This window comes from Malurus melanocephalus, unplaced genomic scaffold (genome assembly GCF_030028575.1).
Source record: "Malurus melanocephalus ecotype Western Australia unplaced genomic scaffold, MMel_1.1 scaffold_747, whole genome shotgun sequence".
NCBI lineage: Eukaryota > Metazoa > Chordata > Aves > Passeriformes > Maluridae > Malurus > Malurus melanocephalus.
This window is the reverse complement of record NW_026623979.1, coordinates 209,728-223,964: the sequence shown is the minus strand read 5'-3', so window position 1 is coordinate 223,964 and position 14,237 is coordinate 209,728. Positions and strand designations below refer to the sequence as shown.

The following is a 14,237-nucleotide window of genomic DNA, read 5'->3' as shown; positions in this document are numbered from 1 at the left end:
TTGCCCTCTTACAGAAAGGTTGGTATCACAAATACTAAGGGAAGAAAAATGGAATAGCAGCCATTAGTAAACTCCTTCCATGTTTCTGCACTTCGGTTTTAGTAATCTATCTCTGATTTACCCATACAAATAAGACAGGCCTCTGTTAGAGMTGGATAGTGTCCTCCTCAGCCTCTTGGAAAGACAGTCCATGGAAGCTGAGCCATTGGCACTGCAATTTSCAGTCTCCTTGCAGCAGCCCAGAGATTCTGATGAAATTGTGAGAACTGCTGCTGCTTCTGGAGTAGCTAATGTTTGTGTTCATCCTTAAATAACTGCATAAAGAATGGAAGTCTTTCTTCCTCCCTCTGCTCCTGCAGAATGGGGAGGGCTGTGAACACAGAACAGCGTAACTGTATTTTCTGCAGTGAATMTGCAAGGGCTGTTGGCAGCAGCAAGCCTCAGCCCTTGTGAGCTGGATATTATTGCAGAATCTTAATTTCAGAAACAAAAAGCCTGACCATTTTCAGCTCCAGAGCTTGTTCCTCAGGGCTTGTGTGTTTTTCCTCCATCACCCAAGGCAGAGTAGAAAGTGTGCAAGGCTTTGCCATCCTCCCTGTAAGGATTTCCCAGGCAGCCTTCTCCTCATGCTCTGGACTGTGAATGGGGCTGGGGAGGAGAGRGGAGTCCCAGACTGATGGCTTCCCTCAGGAAAGCTTCCACAACTGAAATCTTGCACTTAAACTGCCTGTACAGTTGCCAGATCCATTTAGTGCAGAATTCATTTTGCTCTCAGGGATACACAGCGGGTTTTTGYGAATGCTGAATTACGTAAACAAGGGTTTGATTCTTTCTGTTTGTTCCAGGTTGGAAATATGAACAGAAGAGCTGGGGGACCTTGAAACCAAGGGCAGATGGTGTCATCTCAATATCCTGAGGGTGAAGAGCAGCTCTCCTTTAGTCCACCTGTGTTACCTTACAGGACAACCTGGCCTAGGTTTGGCCTGTGAATGTTTCATCCTTGGTGTCAGCAGTGATGCCGACACAAGTGCGTCTTCCAGCTCAGAGAAAGCACTGATGCTTTTGTGGAGGAAAGGACAATAAGCAGTTTTCTTTTTAATGTAAAGCAGAGCCCTCTTATTGTATGTTAGTAAATATTTGGCAGGAATGAAACCATAAAGCAAATGTCTTGAAGAAGAGTTAAAAGCACCATTTTACCTTCCCTGTGCTATTTCTTAAGAAAGAGCTGTCAAGCAAACCCCAGCTCTGGGCTGTACAAATACATGAGCTGTTTTGCTGTCACTGCCACATCTGAAGTCCAGTTCATTAAATTTTGTAAGGCAGTTTTCTACTGTAAAAACTGTAAAGTACAATAATAGTAGGGGATGACAGTAGRATGGGGTGCTGCTACCGAGAGCACTTCAGAGAGGAGCAAGGCTGGAATTGTTGGCTGTTAGGGTACAGGGTTTGTGGCTTGAGGCCCTTTCCCTAGAMAAGCTCACCCCAAGCACCTTTCCTTTTGCACGTGGAGCAGATGTTCAAATGCCTCCGATTTTGTCCATCCGGTGTCTCACTCAGCACAGGGAGTTTGGTGCAGCAGTACCAGCCCATGGCCACACACTTAGGGCCCAAGTGAAGTGACTGCTGTGGCCATCAAACCTATTTCTAGATTCAAGGCCTGTGTTCTAATGCTCTCTAATTACTGCCCTATTCCCTGCTTTCTCTTGTGACAGGGTTGAAGGACCAGCCCAGCCCAGCCTGTGCCAGRCAATTTTTGGTAGGTGATATGTGCAAGTAGCAGAAAGCTCCACACCCTTTTATCTGCTAGACAAGCCACTGTCCCTGCTGTGCCACCCTGCCTGGAGCCAGGAAGGGGAGGACAGGAGACAGGTGGCAGCAGCATGAAGAGCCTGGAAGGCTCTGCGCCCCATGGGACCTGGCAGCCCTTGGGCAGTGGAATAATGGTGGAGTTCTTGTGTCTGTGTGCTGTCTGCAAACACAGGGACGGTGTCAAAACCGGGCCCGGGAACCAAAGCTGTGTGCCAGCTGCCCTGCAGTGAGGGGAGTCCACCATTCCCCCTTGGTTTATTGTCACTTCAGATGTCTGTTCCAGCTAACGATTTCCAGGCTATGTAATGTTGACATGATCAAAGTCTGTCATGAAACACTAAAATCTAGAGGGATATGGAYAAGAGAAAACAGAGTTGCTTGAACATTACTCAAAATATTTTAATGTACATGTTGTAGCCACATTAAAGAAGAGGAAAAAACATCTTACAGAGATAAAAGATGTCAAAGGATGTGATTTCATCATGCCAGAAGCTGTATGTTTCAAAGTGACCAAAGCCAATAGCATCMAAATGCTCTCTTTCTGGCATATGAAAACCAGATCAAGAGGCACAGACAGGAAAGAGCAAACATGTATTTATCTGATAGATTAGGCTGTTCTGATCYGTCAGGTAAAGAAGCAGTCTTGTGTTTGTGGGTTTTTAAACAGGTGTAACTTTGGTACAAAGAGTACTTTAAACAGTTTTACATCCCTAGTGGGCTGGAACAGCTGTGCTATGTTGGGTAGATAGTAAGGTATTTACAGAGAATGATGACTGATGGAGAACATGTCGACATGCACGAAACCCCTGCCAGACATGGTGGGTTTGAGTCACACACCAGTGACTCAGCCACAGTGAGCACAGTGCCCGCCTCTGTCACCAGGTGAAAGCTGCAAGTTGAGCAGCCTGTGAGRGCACCATTTGTGCTCACAGAGGTACCCTGCAACGAGTCCAGCTCCACCTCAACCCTGCCTGCCTCTGGTGGGGCCAAGGGCACTACACCCCTGCCAAAAGCARCCTCTCAGACCTTCCCCATTTCTCTCAAGCCCTTAAAGAAAATAAGGACAAGGTACAGCTGACAGACCAATACYCTTGAGTTCCAATAGCCACATACAGACCTTGGCTACTTTCCAAAACACACATTACTACCAGTGGATTTTTGATAGTAGCTGTAAAGTCCAGTCTACAGAAGATTCAAAAGTGTATTTGGCTTCTAGGCTAAGGATACCAGGAGTTTAGATGTGGGCCATGTGTGGAAATTACTATCCAGTGATCCCTTTGCCAGGGCTGYTGGCAAAGCTCCATTCCTTAATCACTGACAGGTTTGTCTCCMTCACCAGGCTCAGCAGTGTCAATAGAAGGAGAAAGCTGCTTGCCTGGAGACAAGGGCTTACTCTGAGCAGCTGTACTCAGTTTAGAAAAAGTGTCTCTTTTCATTCCACTACCACCCAGTTAAACCACCCTCTTCTCAGTGGGTTTCTCACCAATGTCCCAACAGGCCATCCATGCCAGTTGCCATCGTAAGTCAGGGCTGAAGACAAGTAAAAGTGAGAGCACTGTTCCATAGTAATATCTAATGCCACTGGAGGATCTCAGGCCATACATGCTGAACAGCCTCTGTTACTCCATACTTTTCAAAAGCCAATGAGTTACGGCAGGATGAAAGTAACAAGGGCATTTTTCTGTTGCATGACAGAAAAATACAACAAATGATGAAAACCAGTATCTTTTGCATTCTCCCTAACTAATGAAAACATGGTAGTGTGACAATTTCAGAGAAAAGATGGCAGTAGACAGCAAAGGGAGACGGAGCAGACATAGTTAAAAGAAATAAAAAGGAAGAAAACATAGGCCTAAGTGACAGGAATGACTTTGCAACACAGGGCTTGTTCTCCCTACCTTGCAGAAACCCTRTTGCAGAAACCATGGGGTTTCTCAGTAGTCTCCCTCGGGGACTGCCCACTTGATGCCAGGGAGTTCACTGAGCACCCGACGTACAGGAGCTGCATGCACCACAGCCCTCTTTTTTCTTCCCAGGTTTGGTGATGCCATATTGCCCCAGATGCTTTCCACCAGTCAGCTTTAGGGGACTCCTCTCCAGGTGAGGGTTTTACCAGTGGGGATGGAACTGGGCTAAGAAAAACAAAAACAAAAGGGAGGATCCCCCACTCTTTGCCCTGGTGAAGCAGTTGCAGTGCAGCAAAAGCTGTCACAGACCCTGCCAGAAGGGACATGAATGAGYACTGCTACTCTGTCAGCATGGTCTTTGTGCAGAGCCCAGCTCATTAGAGAATCAGACCAAAGCATCCAAATGTGTGGCTATTCCATGTACAGGGTACCTTGCAATGGCCAGGTACCTGACACTGCTCAGCTGTCATCCAAGTGTTTGCACAGACTGTGAAAGAACAAAAATTTTGAGAAACCCAGACATCCATCCATGCATTTAATCAGCTACTAAGGTAGCAAGGTAGAGCACGGTACCCTATAAATATTTTTAAGCTCTTAAAAAGGGAAATAAATTAATCCCTTCTATTTCAAGTACAATGCCTTCTTAATGCATGACCTGTGACATGAGGAGACAACATGTCAAGACCTACAGTTACCAAACACAACAGACATTCTGAGCATGACTTGTAAGAAACCCACTCTCAGTACAAAAAAGTACCCAAGTGCCAGGCCAAATTTCCCCCCATGAAGAAGCTGACAGTGTTCTATTTACAGGAAAATACTGCTTCAGTTAAAAATGCTAAAAACCATTCTCTTGAGTTCATATAAAAATAATCTTGTCTATGTATGCACACACATATTTACATACATTTATGGCTTTCAGTGCTTCAACTTTCTTGAATAAATGTTACTACTTTTTCTCCTCCTCAGGTTTTTCACCCTCTCCTTCTGCAACTGATAAGCTGCCACTACCATATTTTTTCACTTTGGTTTCTACTCTGGCAAGTCTTTGTTTCACCTTTTGTTGTGCTGAGTTGTATTCTGCCAAGAGCCTCGCAAACCTAGTCTGCAGTATATCCAGAGATACTTCAAGTTTTCCTATTTTTTCTTCCAAATCTTTTGGGTCAGCTCCCGCTTTTGCTGCCTCCTCATCTATTAAATTGTCTTTCATCAGAATTTGACGTCCTTTCTCTTCCAGAGCCTTTTTGGCTTCTGGATATTCTGTGAGGGCTTCCATTAAATCATCCTTAGACAAGCAGAATAAATCAGAATAACCAATACTCCTAATGTTGGCTGTCCTCCTGTTGCCAGATTTGCTACCTTTGATGTTTAGGATGCTAATTTCACCAAAGTAGCTGCCATCRCTTAGGACTACAAATTGGGTTATGCCATCGTCTGCCACCACAGCCAATTTTCCCTCTTTAATTATGTACATTTCTCTTCCAATATCTCCTTTTTTGCAAATGTAGTCACCAGGACTGAAGACCGTAGGTTTCAGTTTCAGCACCAGTTCAATGAGAAGTCCAGCTTCACAATCCTGRAATATACGCACTTTCCTCAGCGTGTCCAAATGGACATTGATGGCAATTTCAGCTTTCAACTTGTCAGGCAGATTTTTGAGAACTTCCTTCTCATCTACGGTTTTCTTGTTGGTCCAGAGGTAATCAAACCACTTAATAACCCTGGCCTCCAAATCCTTAGTCACTTTTCGGAATTGCATGTACTGTTTAATGGAATCCACTTTGGCCTGGAACTCTGCCCTGGAAGCATTCATGTTGGAAATCATGGAGCCAACATTACCGACAATGGTAGCGAAGATGAGCACACCCACCAGGAAATCAATGACCACAAAGAGATACTCCTCATCTTTCACGGGGGGCGGCGTTTCTCCGATGGTTGTYAGCGTGAGTGTTGACCAGTACAGACTGTAGATGTACTTCCTGGACAGGCGCGCGTATTCCGGAATGGACACGTTGGGATACACCCAGGAGTCRGTTCCAAACCCAATCACCTTCGATATCGCAAAGTATATGCACGCATTCCAGTGGATGATGATAAGAATGTATAACACAAGATTGCCAATACGGAACATGTTGGGATAATTTGTCCTGGTCTCGGTACGGTCAAAAAACTCAAAGAGCCGAGCGATCCTCAGCAAGCGGTTAAATCGGAGCTCGGGGTAGTTCAAACCAAGCTTGAAATAYGCCAGGTCTGTTGGCAGAAGAGACAGCACGTCCAGTTTGAACTGCATAGTTTGTGTATAATGTATTCGTAACTTCTTCTCATCCTTAACTAGCAAGCCTTGCTCAAGAAAGCCTTCAGAGAATAAAAAGACAGATTTTACTTGTTAGAGGAAAAATACCATGAACAGTAGTGAGCAACTTACATTTCAAACCTATGAATGTTAAAATTTGTCCTATTCTTACAGACATTGACATATTATACGCATTTAACTGCGTATTTAAATATTTCAATCAAGGTTCAAAAGTGATATAYAATGATTAAGAACAATGACTCCATTATGACCACAGTGCTTCCTGAGTTTTCCACTCTATTCTGGGACAGCTCTATCTTTTTCTTCTAAGTATCTTTGCCAAAAAAAAGGAGGGGAATTCAAGTGTCTAATTTTTCATGAATCACTRTCATGAGTCATAACTGAAGTTAAGCAAAATGTTAAGCAATTGTGTATAAAATTGGAGTGGATATTTTTAAATAAATACCAAGAATAAGCAGGTATAACGGATTATTGGAAACTATTTCCAAACAATATAGATTTCCTTGAGATAAGGAAATGCAGTTACCCCTCTCCCTGAGTCATGTTTTTCCTCTTGTGTCCAAGGTTAAAACTGACGGGATTTTCCTTTGCTTTACTTCCTTTTCCTTGACTTTTTTGTGTTTCTAGTGAGAGAGCTACCAAGCAGGATTTCGCACATGAATATTTCTTCATTCAAAAGACTTTCAAAGTATTCAATTTTAAAAAATTACAAGTAGCTATTAACCGCAGTAAGAGACCTTCACTGCAGACAACAGCCACAGTGCTCTTTTGTACCTCTGAGAGCAAGGAACAGCCTCTGCATAGCAAAATACTTGCTAAAATTGCAAGTGGAGATATCCAACTGTCAGCCCATTGGGCCATTCAGGAGGAAAGGTCCACTGAGAAACCAAAACATCCCTGATACCTGGGATTATCACATTTTACTAATCCCTTAGCAATCTACAAGCAATCTATCACTTTCTCAGGGAAGCATCTGCTGAGGAACATCAAGCTTCATTTCTTTGCGCCCTACACAGCACAGCTGCACTGCTGGAATGTGTGGTGTATCTGTAGATGCCTCATCTATTTGTGTCTATCTGCCTTTGGATCAAACTGTTGGCAACTACAGGAAATAGTTCCTGTGACATGCATGTCTTGCCCCACCAGGAAACTGCTGAAAAAGCTGGTGAAATACACCCTTTAGTTATAGAACTGAACAGAAAAGCAAGCCAGACAAGATGAATTTCTGATTCACAATTATGAAAAATAACTCTGAAAACATCTTCCTCCAAAGGGAGATAAAATCTCTCCGCCCTTTTTGTTCCCTTACGGAACTAAACTCTTACAGTAAAATCTTTTGAATGCATCAGAACACAGGGTATGCTGAACGTGACCAGCTGCTGAGACATGAATCTTTTTTGTTTCATAGTGCACAGTCACCAAACAGGTGAGATACAGTCCAATTGCACCTGCAGCTAGACAGAAAAGCACTGTGGAGAGGCTGATGATCAGAGTAGTCATAGGGCTATCTCGATCTCAGTGCAAAGGCAGACCCTGCCCTCAGACAGCAGGAAGTAACACTCTTCCCCAATGGTTTCCAGGACCTCTGTCCTCAGGGCAGATGGACCTTGCAGACTCACAAGAAAAGGCACCAGGCACAGGCAGAATCAGGAGGGATGTTAAGAGAGGTGACCAAGATTTTGGCACCTAAAAGAAGCAACTTCTTTCTTGGAGTGCCTGGAACTGCAGCCCACACCTGAATTGAAGCACTTGGGAGACAGCTATAGAAATTCTGCAGCTATAATCCAGCCCTGCAAATTCAAATTCTAGCCAGGCTTTAACAGCCATATAATCATTATCTGGACMGCCCATGGTAATTTGTAACTTGCATTGCCTGGACATGCCTAATTTCTGCTCTGTTCTTTCCCATTACAGTAACAAATGTAACCACAGAAGGTAAATTTAGTTGGCACTGTTGACATTTTAACTACACCAAGAAGATTAAGCCCCCCCATCCTGCCCCAAATACAGGCTTGTGATTTAGGCTGGTACCCAACACTGACTTTCCTGTTGAACAAGGTACTTGCTAAATTTAAGAATTTGGCTTGCTGTGAGTTGTGTGCTTCCCACATGACAGCAYTTTTAGCCCCTGCCTTGTAATTATGTTTACAACTTGTCACAGGCCATAATTAACATCAAGCTGTCAGCATGACTTTAARTAAATAAATAGATAAAAATGGATAAGATGTTAAAATGAAAGATTTAAAATTATTCTCGTTTTTTTAATGATCAGTGTTGTTTTGGACCTTTTCAAGGGACATTTTGAGGCTATGTCTACACCAGTGAACAGAATGAGACAGGAAATGTTTTCTGACCCTGAGACCAGCTACCATGACAACTTCTACTCACATGTAAGTTTTTCCAGGACCCTCCAAAACCACCATGAACTACACACAACCTCTGCTGTCCTCCTAGCTGTGCCCAGAGACCAGGTGCTCGCTGGCATGGACCAAAAGTGCAAGCATCAAAGTGCATCAAGGACTATTCCAGCAATTTAGTGATATGGATCGTTGTACGTCATTGCTTGGGCCCRTATTATGACCTTATTCAGTTTAAAACAGATACCATTTTAAGGCTGGAATCTCAGCCTGCCTGGATTACAGGCACAGGAACAAGAAGCTGAAGAGAACCACTTTACACATGACGTGGCACAGCCCTCRCAGATCCTCTGGGTTCACACTTCCCCCAGGAAGGCAGGACCTAAGCAGAGGTTCCTGGATTAACCCTACCCCTTCATCAGGCAGTGGAAAACCCAGCCAGAGCCCTGCAGAGCTGCAGGAAACACATCTGGTGGCACAGGGGCTGCGCTGCCTGGTCCAGGCACAGGAYCACAGACTGAAGGCAGAGACAGGTGCCAGGTCTTGACCAACTCAAGAACCACTTCTGACCTGGATGCTGTACAACTTAGTTAAGAAAACAGCACTTGTAGGGTATAGTTGGTTTCTTGTCCCAAGTGCCCTATTYTTTCCCCACACAGCCTGTTACAGTGGCTACTCACTCAGCATCTGGTATGACTATGACTGACAGAACTGAATTTACACACAACTGAAGAGCAAGTGTGGGGATGTCCACCCTTAAAAAAATCCAAACTGATCAGACACTTCATCTTCCCAAAGCCTCCACTGTTGGATTCCGACAGGATATTACAGTGGTAAGACCCCACAGGGGGAATTCTTGCTTCCATCCTTTATATACATGCAGTGCTTGAGAACACTGTAAAATCCCAGAAAGACTCACCTGTTCTGAATCTGACGAACATGTCAATAACATAGATAATATCAGAGACATAATCCAAGAACAGCCATATTTTAATATGGTCCATCTGTAGCTCATCAAAGCAGGCTCTAAAGAAACAAAGATTTAAAATATATAAAAATAGGCCAACTGCATAAGCAGAGTACTTGCAYTATGTGTCCTAGCAGCATGTTAGTGCACATTTCTGGAACAGAAACATTAAAAGTAGCATATCTCCATGCCCAGACATGTGCACACTAGAGCTGTGTCCAAAGAGACACCAGGATCTTTCAGAATTCAAAGATGTTCTGGACAGGAACGAAACGTGAACATATATATGCCACATAAGTGCTTTAATAGAAGATTATACATATCTGTACAATTAAAAATTCATTATTTCACGGGATACACATCTCCATGAAGACAATTCCCAAACAAAAGGTTTGTTTCTCAGTGGCAAAYAATGCTCATCTCTCTCCACCCTCCTACACAGTGTAAAGAAACCATTTCCACARCCCTCCATCACTTTTGACTCAAACTGATTTCCACATTTTACCACGGAAAAGAAATACTCGAGTTAAATAATCCYGCCCTTCAAGCATCCAGAAGATGCRTTATATGAMTTTAAGAGGCCCCACCATTGCCCRYATCCCTCCCKTCTGTTCTCTCTGGGTGATGGGAAGCCCTCATCCCTGGCAGTGCTTAGGAAGCCTGAGGCAGGGGCCAGGACACAGCTCAGCCACCAGCCGGCAGGTGGCACACAAAGGCCACACCAGCGCTCACGAGGACACAGTACGAGTTACATCCACCTGCTTTTCGACAAAATGGAAAAAAAAAAAGCAACACTGGTAATCTATTCCCAGTGGTGTGCACATCGTATATCCCTAAGGTACATGAACTGTAAATCTTCTAGGCAAGTCACCCAAAAGATACTGCAGGGAGGTAAGAGGGTGATTTACATAGGAAACATAATGACTGAAATGAAAAATACTATTAACTTAAATCCATACCTGCACACCAACATACACCAGTTGTAGAACACGGGTGCTGCAATTACGGTCAGCCAGTTGTAGTACAGATTGCTGGAAGGATCAATCACAAAGACCTCCTTTTTTGGCCTGGAAAGTAACACATGAAGATTTACAGTGGAAATGTAAGCAAGCGACCTGCTGGATCTCCCTCTTCCTGAGGCTGCTCATCTCATCATGGACTCACAGCTGCCTGAAGAGAAAGTATCCATGCAGGCAGCCCAGATGAGACACCAGGCATCCCATCTGAGAAACTCTATCACTTTGTTTGACCCAACTTTGGAAAAAGTAAACAAGAGTGGAAAAAAATCCACAGGTATTCACATCTCCCAGGCTGAACACCACTGCATTCTGCACTAAGCTTCCCACTGGAAAAAAAGTTAGTTGTTAAATCTTTCTTATTATTACTCCGGTTAGAAGGTAACATTTCATTGATAGAGAAAGAGCCTCGCTTTGCAGGCTCATTTTTGATGTTTATTAAATTCTATGACAGAAATTACTGWACAAGCATGCATTTGAACAAGCAGAACGTGTATGTATTCAAATCCATGTCTGTACAAGAATCTCTGTGTGCATATGCACACCCATTGTGTGTGACTAGAGCTGAAATACGTTTTAGTTCATAAAGGCAAATTTCACACATTCACATCCCTGGCTCCTTAAGCCTCGCAACAAGGAAGTGGGGCTAAAGGAAGCACACAGGCCTGGAAGTTAGAGATTTAAAGAACAGAATAGCTAATGGCACAGAGTATGCTCAGAAGTGCCCACCTTCTGCCTGAGGAAGGTTGATATGGAATAGAGAACAACTAGGCATGTAATTAGATGAAATATACATTAGTGGGKTTGAGGTTCACAGCTGCAAAGTTATTTCAACAGTAAAAGTGTGATTTGTGAACTGTATAACAGAGTGCAGAGAATGTGACCGAGCAATGCTTGAATATRTATTTGTGTGACTTCTCCTAATCTCCAAGAATGCAAATACATTAAAATGCGACTATGATTTATTTCATATTTTTGTGTATTTCTGGAATTATCACTGCTGTTGACCAAATATCCAGGTGAYGTTAGTAAAGGAAGCAGCTTTATTCTAAAAAGTATTTACTTTACCATCTTCACTACTGGTTTTAAACCACTTCTAGAAAAACTGGTCATCTCAAAACTGGTGACCATGAGATACTGTCTTTATATGTCAGAGTACACTACCTTGTACATACTAAAAGATTGATTTTCTTTGGCAAAATGTTTTAAAACACTTCTGGCTGCTGCARACCTCAGGCTTTCACTAAATAGCAACAAAAGCCACAAGAGAGTTCTTAGAACAATGGCTTTCTAATCAGAAAAAAATATAAAAGCTTTGATTAATAACGTAAAGATCTTGAGATCAAACAGATTCCATCTGGAATGCTCCCATGCTTATATAGCAGTTGCCACTGTATACATACATATAAAGTTACATACTCCTTAACTGTGAAGTCCACTTAAATGTGTTCTCCTTTTACCTSCCATCATTGTTACTTTTAATCAYGTGTAATACTAAATTGYACTMTATTTGGATCAGTTTTAGGGGAACAAAGCAAGAACAGGATCCATTTCTGTCAAAAGCATTCAAATTACCTCATTTTGTTGCAGAAATACACCATCCCCTAACCAACAGCAAATTTTGGTCATCGGTAGCAATGGACTGCACCATATTAAGTAATTCAATATACCAGCCAGTGAAATAACTAAACTTATGAGCAAACCTTTAATTTTCTGCTTGTAAGATATTTCTACATTATCATTTCTTATGATAAGATAAACCAGACTTCTGGTCTGAATCATTATGGAACCAGACTTTTCTGCTCTGAATCATTACGGAAATTCTGGAATAATGAAAAGTCTGTGCAKCTCTGCAAAGCAGGCTGCTGTCCTAAAGTGTTCTCATAATAAAAAAGTATCTTTATTCAAAGTGACCAGAGACAACTCAATTCCCTTTTCATGACTTACGAAGCTGTTTCTGAAAGATCTGAACATAGGTCTTCAAGATGCAACAACTAGGCCAAGCAGTTGAAATCTTCCCAAAGGGGGAAATACATTAAAAATACATTAAAGGTGTGATAGGCTAAGAATCTGCAGTCTACAGAACAATAACTGTGAAAGTGTTAAAATGAAAAGCGATACCATGTTTTGGAGTGTAGGAGATGTGTTACAAGCACACATTCATTCTTTATACTTACTCTTCCTTTTTTTTATCATCTTTTTTGGCATCTTTTTTGTCATCTTTCTTTTCATCTTTCTTTTCATCTTTCTTTTCATCTTTCTTTTCCTCTTTTTTCTCCTCTTTTTTCTCCTCTTTAACCTCTTTCTTTTCTTCCTTTTTGCTGTACAACATAATGCAAGGCTTAGCAATATTACCAATACTGAAGCAGTTAAGGGAGAGGGTGGAGGTAMAGGAAACTAGACTAGGCTGTACTGGAGGTACAGGAAACTAGACTAGGCTCCAAAAGAGCAGGATGGGGATCCAACTGGAAAAAAGGGTTTACAGGCTGAGACCTCTCACCCTGACACCACCACACCATCACATAAGGTAATGAGCTGGCTGATTCCCTGCACTGGTCACCCACACTTTGTTGACCTTTTCAGACATCAGTGTACCAGGCTGATTTTCAGTAAATGCTTTCAGTTTGATTGACTCTTCAGAACCCAGGCATTTAAAAAGAAACCTATCAAATGATGACAGAATGTGAAATGKCTTAACAAACTGACAACATTCTTTGCACAGCCAAAACCTCATTGTGACTGTCTGAAGCTTTAATGGAAATTATACAAAATAAGGCAGAATCTCCTCTCATGGTTCTTTAAAAACAGCAAAATTTTAATTAATTAACTGCCTCTGGATCTGACTTCTCCCATTCTTATGTTTGTCTGAACAGAAGAGTCTTGAAATATGTTAACTTATGCAGAATAGGCCCACAAATACTTTTCAAACCTTCAGAAAGTCAATGTCTTTCTCAAGATTCTGCCAATACCTAATTTTAAAGCTAGATTTGCTACATGCCTTGGTCAAGAATCATGTGATGTGATATGAAGAACCTTGCTTATTTACACAAGCAGAAAATACATAATCTGAGATCTCTTGTTTTAATTTAAAATGTGTTTAGTCCTGGAAGCAGAATGTGTCCCGTTTAGACAGACCAGCCTAAGAGTGTTCCTCACACTGCAGTGTTATGTGGATAATCATATATAAACAAAACTCCCCACACATAATGTGTGGTTTGAATGAAAGCCATGGATTCCTGCTCCCAYGGGAGACAATAGCAGCTTTCACCCATCAGCAATGAGCACCTGTTCCAGTTCTTACCCTCAGACATTTCCACAGTGATGCAAGACCACAGAGTAATTTGGAAAATCCAAGACTCATTTGCTAAAAAATGCTGAGATCCTACACTCTGCCACATCCAGGGAARTCCAAGCTGACCAAACCTTCAAAACTACACACTGCAAGGGAGCATAACTGGAGGAGAAAAGAACCTTTGGCTTGACTGATCATTTACCAAGGCTGATTCCTACACAACAGTGGGAWCTGCTTCTCAGGAATTTATTTCTCTGTCACTGACTGTCCTGGACTTTATGGCTTCATTTCCCAATCTGCCCCAAAAAACTCCTTGCTGTTTAAAAAAACATGTCAGGACTTCACTGCAGATTACTATGCATGGTGTCTGATCTAAAGGCAAATGCACAGTTGTGTTGTTAGCATTGATGTAGCACCTCAATACCTCAAATGCCTGGCACTCTTACCAGAAAGGCAGAGTTACCAGTAACTAGAATTTTCAGATGGTAGGGCCACTGTACATTTGTGTCTTATGTTATGCAGGGAAAAGCAGCTTGAGACTGAGAATCCATCAAAAAGTCTCAGTGTGGTGAACT

General features: G+C 42.4%; 1 protein-coding gene across 2 annotated transcripts in view; it reads right to left on the bottom strand.

Moving 5' to 3' along the window:
* Positions 1–1,851: 1,851 nt before the first annotated feature.
* Positions 1,852–14,237, bottom strand: part of LOC130584681 (cyclic nucleotide-gated channel cone photoreceptor subunit alpha) — a 30,281-nt gene continuing 17,895 nt past the window's right edge. The window contains exons 6-9 of one of the 2 annotated variants that reach the window (XM_057384806.1): positions 12,548–12,691; positions 10,314–10,421; positions 9,307–9,413; positions 1,852–6,071 (exon numbers count right to left, since the gene is read on the bottom strand). In XM_057384806.1, coding sequence (XP_057240789.1) covers positions 4,666–6,071; positions 9,307–9,413; positions 10,314–10,421; positions 12,548–12,691 — 1,765 coding nt within the window. In that variant the 3' untranslated portion in view covers positions 1,852–4,665. The remainder of the gene's footprint in view (positions 6,072–9,306; positions 9,414–10,313; positions 10,422–12,547; positions 12,692–14,237) is intronic. The other variant, XM_057384805.1, reaches the window with a different exon arrangement.